The sequence below is a fragment of the Anguilla anguilla genome, chromosome 6, assembly GCF_013347855.1.
Source record: "Anguilla anguilla isolate fAngAng1 chromosome 6, fAngAng1.pri, whole genome shotgun sequence".
In the NCBI taxonomy this organism is placed as follows: domain Eukaryota; kingdom Metazoa; phylum Chordata; class Actinopteri; order Anguilliformes; family Anguillidae; genus Anguilla; species Anguilla anguilla.
Genome location: NC_049206.1, coordinates 43,374,886 through 43,388,655, shown reverse-complemented (window position 1 = coordinate 43,388,655; position 13,770 = coordinate 43,374,886). Strand labels below are relative to the sequence as shown.

Here is a 13,770-nt window from a genome sequence, read left to right as displayed (position 1 = left end):
GGAAAGAGTATGGGGAAAAAAAAAACGTGTTCAGTGTGGGATCTGAGTCAGCTGCACACATTGCCGTGCTACAATAAGGTATAAACTGCACCGTGCCCTCCAGGACTTTGTATGAAATATTAATTGTTCAGACAATGGAATTGTTGCTTTTTATTGCCTTGGCAATTGTTTGTGTGGCAAATGTCCTTTTCTGGGGATTGCAGAGCTTGCATTGTGATATTATCCATTTATGCTGATGGATGTTGTATCTGCTGAAGCACCTGAAGTTGTGCTCCCTTGAAGTTCTTCAGAAGATATCCAAGTGGTAAATGGTGAATGGACTGCATTTATATAGCGCATTTTCCAGCAATAACTGCACAGAGTGCTTTACAATGAATGCCTGTCATTCACCCCTATACTCATGGCGATCAAGGCAACCATGCAAGGTGCAAACCAGCTCGTTGGGAGCAATGGGGGATTAGGCGTCTCGCTCAAGGACACTTCCACACATTCAGAAGACCGGGGATCGAACCAGCAACCTTCCATCTGCCCGACAACCGCTCTGCCTCCTGTAGCTAAAGCAAGCTCCATAATGGTTACAGTCCACCCCTCCCCAACCCACCATATGGCTGCACAGTAAACAGATATTTTGTTTCTATTTCTGCTGATCGGTGAAGAGAATTGCTTTCACGGTTGCATTTATTTTGCCAAGCCCCTTTAAAAAGGGAAAAGATGGAGAAATTTGACAACAATGACAGTGTCTGTGTGAAACTGGTCTTGTGGCAGCCCACCTCCCACACGCAGTGGTATGCTGTAATCAACACTTTGCTGCCCGCATGCTGTCTTTAGCCTGACGTGGAGGCACCAGCCAGCGGACCACTGTGAACGTCAGTGGCGCTAAGCAGGAAGAACAAAGTTAGCCGTTACATCACAGACATCGCAAGCTAACTACCCGCCCAAGGGATAGTTTAGTTCTGTTTAATATGTAACAGTTCTGGGCCAGAACACCATGTCTTTTAAAGTGCTGGTTTGGTGGTATTATTGCAGTAATGACCTTACAATTGTACCCAGTTGTTCTCTGCTTTGCAGTCAGCAATAAAATAATGGATTATGTGTAATGACCCATTGATAGATTGACATCCTCTCCAGACTAGGTATTTTTACATCAGCGACTTCCCTCCATTGAAATGGGGGAAGTAGCTGATGGATTGTTCTCATTGCTTTACCACAGATATTTGTATTACCTGGGCTGGGGGACTTAACATGTAACTGCTTTTATAAATGGTATTCTGCAGTCTTCTGGTCAATTAAAACATTTTTTTTTCCCAAACCAGTATCATTTTAACTGTCGATTGCAAGGGTAACTGCAGCTTCCTGTAACTCCTTTCTGTGCAACCCTAACATGGTTGTGTGTGGTGAGTACAAATGGCTGCGACCATTTTGGTCTTTTTCTTGTTTTGCAAACCAAGGCCACCCTGCCACAGAAATAGCAGCACTGATTACCACCAGTTGGCCCATGTCCTACTGGCCTTGCGGTGGGATGGGAGGAGCCTGTCTGATGATGTCACCAACCAGGCGGGATTTGGTTAATCTCCCGACTGGGAGCATGGTTCTGGGACTGGTGGCTTACACGGGGAAAGAACACAGAACCTTGAAAGGCTTCCAGTCCCTCAAGTCGTGTTCCCACACATGACTGCTCCCTTGAGCCCGAGGAATTATTTCAACACGGCTCATCCCATTATTTCCCCTCTTAGAGGTACAGAGGACATGCGCTGTGCGCCCACTGACACAACCTCCTGCTTTTGCTGCGCAGACTGAGAGAGGGAGAATTGCATAGGTGGACCGCGGGCGAAATGTATGCACAGGCTACTCGTTTGGCCTATCCGTGGAGGCAAGCCTTGCCTCAGTTTACGCTTCGTTGGTAATTTGTTTGACCTTTCCGTTTTTTTGCGGGGGGGAGATAAGCAGACCGTGAAGATCATGAAGCCGAACTGTTGATACTATGGGTGCTGTTCTAAGAGTGGAAAGCAATGCGACAAAGGGGCATCTCGCATAAGCCTTGCGTCGCTCTCCGCCTGTGCGTTGGCTATCGGAAATGCCCTGTGCCCTGTGGACGATAAGGCATTATTTCCCTCTCTTGCGAGCAGAAGTCCTTGTTGTGAGCACAATACCTGCGAATGTTTTGATTTACCCCAACGATAAGAGGCCACTCAAGCATGGCTTTGATTCATTTGAGGCGGGGGATTACGAGCAGCCACGGAGGATTATAGAATATAATCCTCACTTTGTCACTTGTGTTTTAGGCACACAATTGCTTGACGTTGGCACGAGCACTGGGATTATGTAGCACTTGCCTCACAAATAACAATTACAGCCATCAAGTCACAAATTGAATAAGACAAAGAACACACCGCACCTTAATTGGATAACGATAACCTTTTACATAGTTCTGCATTCATAAGCATGATTTGCATATCATTTTGAAGGAACGCTCATAAAGAAGCTCATTCTTTTTCATTTAACTTAATCTAATGTGGCAGTTAATGCATTTCACATGAACTAGTATTAGCTGTAATTAAACTATTTTGGGTTGAAAACCAACCTCGGTCTCCATTATATTTTCGGTCTTACCCACTGGCTTTGTTAGAAAATAAATTAGTCCATATGAAATGGTACAGACTTTTGTGAAATGGCTCTGTTATTTCAAATAGCAGGACGGTATTGTATTGCTTTATTCGGACATGATGAGAGCAGAGAGGGTAACAGAGAATGAAGGGACCACAGCTGAGAAAGTGGAAAGTGTTGGGGGTCGAACCCCTGCCCACATGGGGGACTCACATATGGCATGAGAGTCAACCCAACAACCTGCCGCTACATATCTCACCCAGTCTGATTTTTCAGACTGATTTTAGCCAATTCCATTTTCTTTTCTGGGACAGCGAAAACTTGGTCTTTGGTTTTCGAAACTATAAGCTATTACATGCATTGATATATCGAAGTTGCCAGTAGCACTGGCTAGCCTTATCATTAGTTGTGGAAACATTTACAGACACGCGCCTATAAATCAGGGAACAGTATTATTGTAAGACATTCTTGCACCACAAAGAGTGAATAAAACAATATTAATATACGTGTTGACTCTCAGCATGTTGTTTTTTCTGGAAATAAATGATGGAAGTGGAGACAGGGATTTATTGAAATGGCCTCAGGGAGCCTCAGCTCATGGAGCTTTTTAGGGAGGCATACAGATTATGTGTATTTGAGAGACCCATGTTGGTCTGTCTAATTGGTGTGGGAAATATGGCGAAGAATGGGGGTGTCCTCAGTTGCCCTGTTATAGTACAGAGACGCACACGCACACACTCTTTGAGATCCATTTGTGTAATTAAATTGCCCTGATCTGGGTAGGGCGTATTTTTTTCTATAGTGATTCTGTTACGCTCATCAGTAGCTAAAGGTCCTTTATTAAAACCAGTTGAGTTTTGTAATGAGGCCAGTGTAATTGGGGAGCGTTGTCAGATGAGTACTTTGATATAGTTCACTGCTTCAAATCTGAATCATTTCTCCTTTCAGAACTCCCAGTGTTATTGGAATATATGCGCATTGTAATAATTGTTCTGTGATAATGAAATAGTGATGTCCTGGTGTTCTGTCCTACCCATGCACTGTGAAAGTCATTGTGCAGTCTACAAAGTGCTGATCCAAAAGAACAGGCCCTCTCTCTCACACACTCTCTCTCTCCCTCCCTATATATATATATATATATATATATATATATATATATTTATATCATCTTTCGGCCTTGTTGAGATTCCAGAGGCCTGTAGTGAGTTTCAGTAATTTAATTTAGTCGAAAACATAGTTTCCTGCTGCCTGTCTCCAAGAAACTGTTACTTTTGATTTCATACTACTTCATTTTGTGGGGGTTTCTGAAATACAGATGGTATTATACAGTTCTTGCCAACCCATGAGAAATGTCTAGAAAGAAGGAATAATAGTTCTATGACCAATGGAACACAATGCACTATTAAACACACCATAGGGAACTACTGGAATGTTTAATCTCCTGTCTCTTCAAACTGAAATAATATTGAATGAGGATCAGATCATTTTGTATCTGAACCCTTTTATTTAACTTACTGTACCTTGCTTTCTAATGCTGCTTTCATTTAATTTTGGGTACGGCTGGGCATTTACCAAATTAATTCTGGTTAAGCACCAGGTTTGTGATTACATTGGTATCGCCCAGATTGAGATTCTAGTAGGGCCCCCTCTGGTTAAAGGTCATGTGTGTTGAATATGAACATCGCTACATCAACTGCCATTTTTTACTTCTTTGACAGAAACTCCAGAGCAATGCCTCAGTAGAGAATACCACGTTCAAATGGATACATAAATAATTATTTTGCAAAAAGATAAACAACCTAATTTTGTGGTTTGGACAACCCAGGGACAAACCTTACAAATGAAAATAAATAATAATGGTAACCTTTTAATTTGGGGAGAGAGCACACCTCAGCTGTTGCTAGTCTCATCTAATTATATATATATATATTTTTGAATATATTTAATAATGACATTTAATATTTTACAAATGACTCGAGTAGTAATTCTGTAAGCACTACAAAGACAAACTATTTAGCAGTGGAACACCATGCAGCTACACCTGTGGTGGGTAGGAAGCCTTCCCTCACCTGACAAGGTATGTAACTGATAAGCAGATTGCCATTTTAAGGAGTGAGGGATGGGAGAGGAGGAGTGGGGCTCTTGCTGATAGGATTTTTCATTGTTATCTTTTTGCTGATATCTTTTTGCTGGGGGCATCGCAGACACCGAACAGGAATTCAGAGAATTGGATGTGAGGAGTCTGGAATGACTCCGTCTGGAATCCCAGCTATTCTTCCCACAGCCCCAGGATTAATGGCATACGTTCGGATTCCCCGAGGTGCGGGGAGGTAATCTGAGGCAGTCCCCCGCAGTACGCCCTCCGACAGCTTTAACACGCGAAAGGAAATATGTCAAAGAATGCCTTTTGTGTGACGTTCAGTATTTTCCCTCTGCGTATTCCTTTCTCCATTCCCATATTTCATGTACAGTAGTTCAAAGAAAGAGTTCCCGAAGTGGAGTGAGTTAAAAGGCCCTAGGTTTCCACTGCAGAATGGAAGATGTATTTCCCCTTTAAAAAATATTTTTTCTTTCATATTTCATAAATTACACATTTTAAAGTACACTTTTAAATAAACAAGTCTTTGGATTACACGTCATTTGTAATTTTTTGATAATTGCAGTTAAATATTTATGTAATTGTATGTTGGATGAAATATTTATATTGTAATGCACCTTAAATTTGCTTTTTAAATAGTAGATCCATAATACAATGACATGATTAAGACATATTGCCGTGTACTCGTTTCTTAAATAGCAGATGTATTCCATCCTGAGGCAGGTGTTGGGTAAAGTTGTTAAATGTTAACCATTTTATTGAGGTGGGGGTCCTCATCCATTGTGAGAGGCTTCTAGTTAAAGGGTAAGAGGGTCTTTGTGCAGTGCAATAGAGGAATGGAGGAATTTCAATACCACACAGACCACAGAGCATGTCCGGGTTAATAATCGTTTGTTTATTCTGGAGCTGCCGCCTTTGTGTGGGTTGAAAGACGAGTGTGTGTGTGCGTGTGTGTGTGTGTGTGTGTGCGTATGTGTGCGTGTGTGTATGTGAGATACACGCGCATGTGTGTGTGCACACGTGGCTGATGAGTTTTGTAGGCATGTTTTGGATGGGTTTTGGTATGCGCTTGAGCAAGCAGTTTTGATTTATTTACCGTTTATGACCCTTCAAATCAGAAAGCTTTGCTGTTTTTTGTGGAGCGCAAAATGTTGAGAACCCTTGTGATTTTAGAACAGAGCTCCATTGTATTGCAAGGGGACGCAGAGATGCAGCATAAACAACATGCCCTCCCATTTCTGTGGTTCTAGAATTTTCTCTTTGTGTGCTGAACAGCCGTTCTGTAAATGACCAAATACTCTGTAAACTCTATGTGAATGTGTATTTTATCTGGTTTAAAGTACAAAGAAAACAGACAGGCACACAGATTAAAAGCAGCAATTTTATTAAAATAAGTAAATGTGCTCTCTCTCTCTTACCTAAATTAAATTCTTACTGCTATAATTGAGGAGTATCCAGTTTCATATTTCAGTCCTTTTATCTGCTCTTAGTTTTCCACTCCACCATAACTTAAGATAGCAAGATATTTGCTTCATACTTTAGCATGCTGGAGCTGAATGACCAAATGTGGAAGAACCCAGCAAATAGGTCATCCACCCATCACTCACTCTCACACACAGGCACACACACACACATGCACACACCATTTGGCATAGCGTGTGTGATAAATTAATCTACGTAGGGTCAGCTTGCCTTGCGTTTCTGTCTAAATCAAGCTGTGTTATAAAAATATTTATGTTTTTCCCTTACAAGGAATGTGAAATGGTCCCTGTATGGTATCACATGCATTGTGGATAAGCTGCTTCTGTCAAAAGCAGTATCCTCCCAGACTATGAGCAGTCTCTAGGCATGTATTTTCTGTGTATGATAAATCCAGTCATTCCAGGCAGGTGGTGAAATTTAACATCGCTGAACATAACCAAGCACCAGAGAGAGCGCTTGGAACTGAGCGATATACAACTATATTTCAGTCAGACAACTCACAGATCGAATTGAGCAGTATTTATTGATATTTAAAATGAATGCAACTTTGACATCAGAGCTCTGCCTCTTATCAGTCCCTGTTTATAAGCCATACAAAATGGTAACAGGTAGTGACCACTACCCGTAGGAATGCGATGCAGAACCTGCAGGTGGGTGCTGGGGTGGTGATGGGAACATAAAAAACATTCTGAAAGGCATAAATACGGGAGTTAGCAGGGCTAGGCTAGCAGCAGCTTAACTCAGCAATTCACGATGTATGCATAGCCTATAATGTAGCATTAGCTTGCTATAAGAAATTAGCACAGCGATCCACCAGAAGCAGCAAGGCGGCATATATTGCAGTAAGGTCTACAATGCATGGGTTCATGAGCCTTTGAGCATGCAGGACTTGGCTTTCTTCATTTGAACCGGGCATTAGACTTGAAATGAAAGGCAAGGATAGCATCCCAAATGGCAAACTTCAGAAGTTATTCACCCTTTTAGAATCCCCCCAAAAACGGATGTTAATGTTTTAGTGAATTATAGTTAGCTAGTTATTAAGGAGGTGAACTATCTAATGGCAGTTAGGTTTGCGCATGAGAGGGCGAAAAACCACAAAAATCCTCCCACCAGCAAGAAGGTGGGCCAAATTAGCTAACCACTTGACGGAGGAAAAATTGAAAATTCTCTCACTGTTCCCTAATGGTAACAAAGGTTTTTACCTTAGGAGCAAATCTGTCTAAACTTGCTCATAATATGATTTTAAAGCTTAAAAGAATAAAAAATTATGCACTTAAAAGCACAATAAAATCCTCCTCCAGATTTTCTGAGTTCTGACAAACTCTTCCATCAGCTCTACCTTCAAATGGGAAGTTCTTATCAGGCACAAGCAACAGGAAGTGCATACCAGGTGCAAGCAATCGATAATCTCTGCAGCATGAAGTATCTGCACACCATTATTCCACGTACAGCATCAGTGAAGTGCCTCTTTGTACTGCTGAATGATGACGCTCTACGGTAGTCTTGGGTACCTTAACGTGTTGTGTAAGCAACCCTCCTCCATCGCTGTTTCTGTCTTCACTCTTCAGAAACAGTCTGTATATTTTGGACGTGTACCCTCACCGCAGTTCTGACTTTTCTGAAAAAATGTATTATTTTCTTCATGGCTCCTTAACTCTGATCCTAGCTTTTAAGATTTTTGTAACATCAAAATGTATTAATATCATACTTTTGAAAGAGTAATGTATTATATTACTACATACAAAGTTGTGATGTAGCACACGCTGTTTGTTACAGTGAAGTAATGTAAATGAGCATGATTATGAACTGGACTAAAATGAGCCAATCCAGTTCCTTACTTCCAGTTTTAATACAATCAACCAATCAAATTTTATCAATCAAATTTTATTTATATAGCGTATTTATTTGTATAGTGTATTTTACAGCAGTTACCACCCATTATGTTAATTAACTTATGGAAGTGATGTCCAATTCAATTTTCTTTCTCTTTCTTTAAATTTAAGGAACATTCTATTATTATTTAACTTGACAACCACAACCAAAAGTGAGATTTCTTTTGCTGTGACTGGGTAACTATTTTACTATGACTCTGGTTTAAAATGTTTGACTGTCTCCACTGTTGTTGCTGAGAAGCATCCTTAGCCTGACTCCCACGAATTAGGCAATAAGGGGGAGAGCACCCTGTATGACCTTTGCCCTTTATCCTTTGACCTCTGTCTTGTATGTCTGTTGCTGACCACTGATCTAGCCTGTTGGCTCAGTTACATTGAAAAAGCATCTGCAGAGACTTTGGAGCCTAAATGCCAGGGAAGGCCGGCGCTGACCTTCTCTCCCTGCCCGCACGGAGCCTCTGACATTTCCCCTGCCCAGCACCTCGGGTCTGTTCAAAGCTCAATCATAGGTCATGAATGACATCATGGGCTTTAAGCCACTGGCCTCCATGGCAACGTGCCGACGCCTTCTGGTGTCGTACACCACAGAATAAGGTTATGGTCCCTGGATATGGTCTCTTTCAAACACTCTTCTGGGTTTTCTGTCTCAGAGTCTTTAAAATGATATGAAAGCTCAAGTTTGCAGCATGGGGTCAGGACACAGAATACTTATCTAGGCACACTGTGAGCACGTACATTACATAAAATACCCTCCCGCACTGGATGACTGTGCCCACTTGGATCACCCTGCATGAGTCGTGGCAGTAACAGTGACAGGGTGTGTATTCACTCTGAGCCATAGGAAACAGGATTGCACTGTGTGTTAATGCTTAACTGTTGAATCAAATTTATCACTGATTTATTACGAATCATATATTTGAATTATATTCTCGAGTTACTTCAAAGAGCCCCAATATCTAAATGTTGTGATGGCTTATGGTTCTGTCGTGTTGATTAATAATATGCTTAGGACAATACATAATGCATGGGCTTTAGGAAAAGCGAAATGGCAGGTTTCATGACATAATGGAATTAATTACATTTAATGTCATATTAAACAATGAGGCTGCTGACTGATTCATAGTTCGCCTCAAACGATCTAGCCTCCCTGACAGTCAGCTCTGACCCCACCCATCTGTGGTACCTGCGTGCTGCAGGGCTTGGTGCGGTTTGGCCGTCCGTTGGATGATTGACAGTGGATTTCAGCCAGTGAGTGAGTCAATGCCTCTGGGGCCTCAGGTACCGAGGAGTTTGTGTCTGCTGTCTGATTTGCCTCTCTGTCACGGCCCAGCCAGGTGAATTTTTCCATGACACTTTGAAAGCGTTTAATAAAACTCTACCCCGCAGGCGGTATATCTTCCTGCCCATCTGAGACTGCTCGTTCTGATCCCCTTATGAGTAGAAGAAACGTATGGTTCTTAGTAGCAGCCTTGTTCTTATTTCATCTCATCAAATTCAGTATGGACATTGTGAGAGGGCCTTGCCATTTTAATCTCTATTGCTTTATTGAAGGGAAAGTTGTGTTGGTTAGGAGACTTGACTTTTTTGAAGAGAGGATTGTCGATTAAAATCCTGCAGAGGGAAAATGTGCTTGTAATGCTAAAAAATGAGCTTAATTTGTTTGTATGTGTAAAAATCTAGATTGATAAAAACACATTAGTGTAGTACACAGTCTAGATCCTCTCTTTTAGGAACAACAATGAATAATAAAATGCATATTATCCTTAATTTGAGCATGAAATCACTGAGCTCCAAATATGGCATTTTTCTTGTGCTGTACCTTTAGAAAGCTGCACTATTTAGGCTTGATGTTGAGGTTTTTTGTTTGGTTGTCGCACCGAAGACTGTTGTAATAGAAACTTTCTGGGCTGTATTGTATAGTCTAAGCCTTATTGCGTATGCGTGCTCATGTGTGGTGATGATAGGTGCTTCGCTGCAGGTTCAGAGCGTAATGTACGTGCGTAGCCAGGCTGGGAGGCCGCCGTGCGCTTCTGGGCTCAGACAGAGGCTGCCGTTGTCCTCAGAGCCGGCGGCTCTGCCGCTGGAGGTCACCCGTGCCCCCGACAGGCGAGTCGACGTGAAGCCGGAGCCCCGAGCTGGATAATGTTTCCCAACTTCCCTAAACGCATTCCTGTGCTCGCGAGCAGGAGAAGCAAAACTTCCCTTCCCTCCGCCAACCTCCCCCCCCCCGCCCCCGCCCGCTCCCTGACTCACCCACTGACTCCGGCCCCTCCTCTCCGGGTCTCTCAGCGCTCTGCAGCCCGGCCCCCTCCTGGACTCACAGGGGCGTGTCCCTGCGAGTGAGCGTGAGCGCGAGCGCAGGTAGCTCAGTCACCGCCGTACCTGCGGGAGTGGGAGTTACTGTTTCTAGCTCAGGGGCTATGAGGAGAGTCTGGAGAAACACTGATGAGTCAGCCTGGAGACCGCAGCGTCCATCTTCTCGCACACAGAGAGAGACGCACATATACACACGGACGCTGCATGTAGTCGGGAGTGAGGGAATATGAGTCTGCTCGCTAGGAACAAGGAGCGCGGCTGGGGGGTCTCCCTGGACGCTGTGGAGATAGCCACGGCCAGAAGCTCTTGGGACGAGCCCCGCTTCCTGATCGGACTCAACCGTCGAATCTCACGATGGTTTGGTGAGTCAGAGATGCATCAGGGCACCATTTTCTTCGCCAATTACTTTCTAAACTCGTTGATTACAATTGTTATTATTATTCTTTCTCATTATGATTTTTATTTCTTATTAATTGAAGGGTATTTCTTATTAATTGAAGGCTTTTAATAAAATGTGTAAGTTTGACTTCTCATTGAGGTAGGGTACTGTCATGGGCCAGTCCTTCCTGGGAGGACCTATAAATACTGTCTGTTGGGACTGTGGCCACTTGCTAAGTAGCAGCAGTAGCATGAATATGTAGTCAAAATGTTAAGAAAAGGGAGTTGTGATTTCTAAGGAACATGCAGTTAATCCTTTTTGAGATGCTTGGTTTTTGCGACTTGGAGGTGGTGCAGGGGACTGGCAACACATGGACTGACCTGGGTGTGACCGTGGTTGGACCGTGATTTCCTGAGGGGAGAGGTACCATTTGAGGGCCCTCAGATTCTATGTGCGGTCAGGCACTTGTCAGCACATTCTCAGATGAGTCACAGTCGGATTCACACGTATGCAGTCATTTTCAGACGTTAGCGGCATAGCCCATGGTTCTGATGCAGGCATCACTGCTAGTCGGCTGGAGCTTCTCCATGGCTTCATGTCACTTATCAGCCTGATAAAGTCATCATTGAGAACCACAGAAATGAAATAATAGTAATGAAAGCTGCAGTGAAGATCTTTTGATTTCTGTGATGCAGTAAGACCAGACTGTGGGCTGCATCTAGCATCTGTGAGCTTTGCTCTGAACTGAGCGTGACCCTTCGAAGCGGCAGTTTGAATTTGATTTTTAAATGTAACCATGGGCCGGGTTGATTTGTGTGCGGCTACGGCTCGGCCCTGCTCAGATGTGGCCCACAGCTGAAATCACACAGACATGCAGCTGGGCCCTATGGCGTGGTCTTGACGTGTAAAGAAATCATAACTGTTATTTATACTGCGATGAAAGCTAGTGCTAGTGAAGGAAAGCCCCTAGACTGGTCTGTCTGAAATTGCTTGTCCATTTTAACTATACCCAATGGTCTGTTGAGAGAGATGGCTCGCTAAGAAAAAAGTAGGTCAGTCTGCATGTGAGTTTGGGTGTGTGTGTGTGTGTGTGTTGCCTAATTAGTTGGAGCGATGTGTTGCCATGTGAGGAGCAAGTTATAGGCTTCCAGGAGTCTTTGAGTTTAAAATCATCACTTGGTGCACCTGCACGTCTGCTCGTGTGTTTGTTTGTGCGCGTTGCCGTTTGCTCCGTGCCTGATAACAGCAGTCACTCCGGAGGTGAAAGTCCAGTTCAGCCGTGTACGGAGTGGCTGAGGGAAGCCAGCGTTTTAAAAGTGTTTTCTTTTGAAAAGTAGGTGCGTGACGTCGGCGTTTGTGTGCGCGAGCAGGCTTAGGAGGAGAGACGCCGTGCTTTCTGGGCTCTGTTCCTTCCTCAAAAATTGACCTTGGAGAAGCTTCAAGAGTGAAACTCCACCACCGCCCCCTTCCCCCTCCCCCCTCCCACACACACACAAACACACACACATTCCCTGGACATAAATCTATGTGGAATTGTCTGGAAAACAGCCATTGTCACAACACATGTAATGCTTAACAGCCTTTGAATCGAACCTGCTTGCCTTGACATCACCTTTCAGGTTTGAACATGGTGTAAGTGGCACACGCTTTCTATGTATCCTTTATCTAAATGACTGTGTCTTTCAGCTATTTTCAGGGTTCAAATATTTTAAACTCTCCCCTTCAAGCACTGCAGCAAGACACAAAATCTCCATATAAAGCAATGGTGCGGGTCCTGTGTTTGAGCTCTCTGGGGTTTAATATTTGGGGTGATGTATGAATGTCTGTATGTTATTGTGTTTTGTTTTTTACCAGGTGGGGTCACGAGCTCGATTCTTTACAAATGCGTTGTCAAACCAGCGCAGGGCTGGTTTACGGGTATGTGTTTTCTTGCCTGGCCTAAAGCTGAATCGATCTTCTGAAATCATTAAACATGGCCTCTCTCCTTGTGATCATTGCTGATTTTCGACTATGTAATCACATAATCAAGTGATTTGAAATATGATTTGAAAGGACAGCTTTTGAAAAGCATCCAGCGTAATCACATTGGGTTGGATGTTCCCCGGGTGTTTGTTTTTTGTTGGTTTTTTTTTCCGTGTGTTTACCCTCAGGTTTGGTCATTAATTATGTTATCCTTTAACTGGAACTTTAATCAGGAGGTTCTTGCTGAAACTGCCTGTAGTTTTGTTACTTCAATTAGGAAGTGAATTGGTAGTATTTAACATAAGGATTATATTGATATATTTGTCATAGGCTATTTGAAATAAGCGTTAATTAGCACAAGTTTGTTCAAGCAATTTTAAAATGTTATAAAATATTTTTTAGTAGCTGGATGTTTTATTGAAACACACACACATAAAAACATACGCGATCAGAATATACACTATATGACCAAAAGTAAATGGACACCTCTTGGTCTGGGGCTGTTTTTTTTAGTTTGGACTAGGCCCCTCAGTACTAGTGAAGGCAAATCTTAATGCCACAGCATACAATCACATTCTAGATTATTTTGTGCTTCCCCAATAGTTTTGGAAAGGACCTTTCCTGTTTCAGCGTGACAATGCCCCCAGGCACATAGAATGGTTCATAAAGTATGTAAATGGTTTTATCAGGAAAATTGAGGAAGAACTTGACTGGCCTGCACAGAGAGAGAGCTGTGAACATCATCCAACATCTTTGGGATCAATTGGAAAGCCAACTGCTAGCCATGCCTAAACACCCAATCAGTGCCTGACATCACTAATGCTCTTCTGGCTGAATAGAAGGAGATCCCTGCAGCAATGCTCCAATACCTAGTATAAAGCCTTCCCAGAAGAGTGGATGTTGTTATAGCAGAAAAGGGTGGACCAACTCCATATTCATGCCCAACAGTTTGGATGAGATGTTGGATGCCAGGTGTCCACATACTTCTGGCCATATAGTGTGGCTTTTGCCTTACATACTTACATATATCTTTGTTA

The 13,770-nt window shown here is 42.9% G+C and overlaps 1 protein-coding gene across 6 annotated transcripts in view; it reads left to right on the top strand.

The window, feature by feature from the left end:
• Positions 1–13,770, top strand: part of LOC118230363 (pleckstrin homology domain-containing family G member 3-like) — a 61,387-nt gene that overhangs the window by 17,186 nt on the left and 30,431 nt on the right. For 3 of the 6 annotated variants that reach the window (XM_035423319.1, XM_035423315.1, XM_035423313.1), the window contains exons 1-2: positions 10,446–10,754; positions 12,626–12,688. The exons of 2 other annotated variants lie outside the window; for them this stretch is intronic. In XM_035423319.1, the coding sequence (XP_035279210.1) occupies positions 10,619–10,754; positions 12,626–12,688 (199 nt within the window). In that variant the 5' untranslated portion in view covers positions 10,446–10,618. Of the gene's footprint in view, positions 1–10,445; positions 10,755–12,625; positions 12,689–13,770 lie in introns of those variants that run through there. One more of the 6 variants, XM_035423314.1, reaches the window with a different exon arrangement.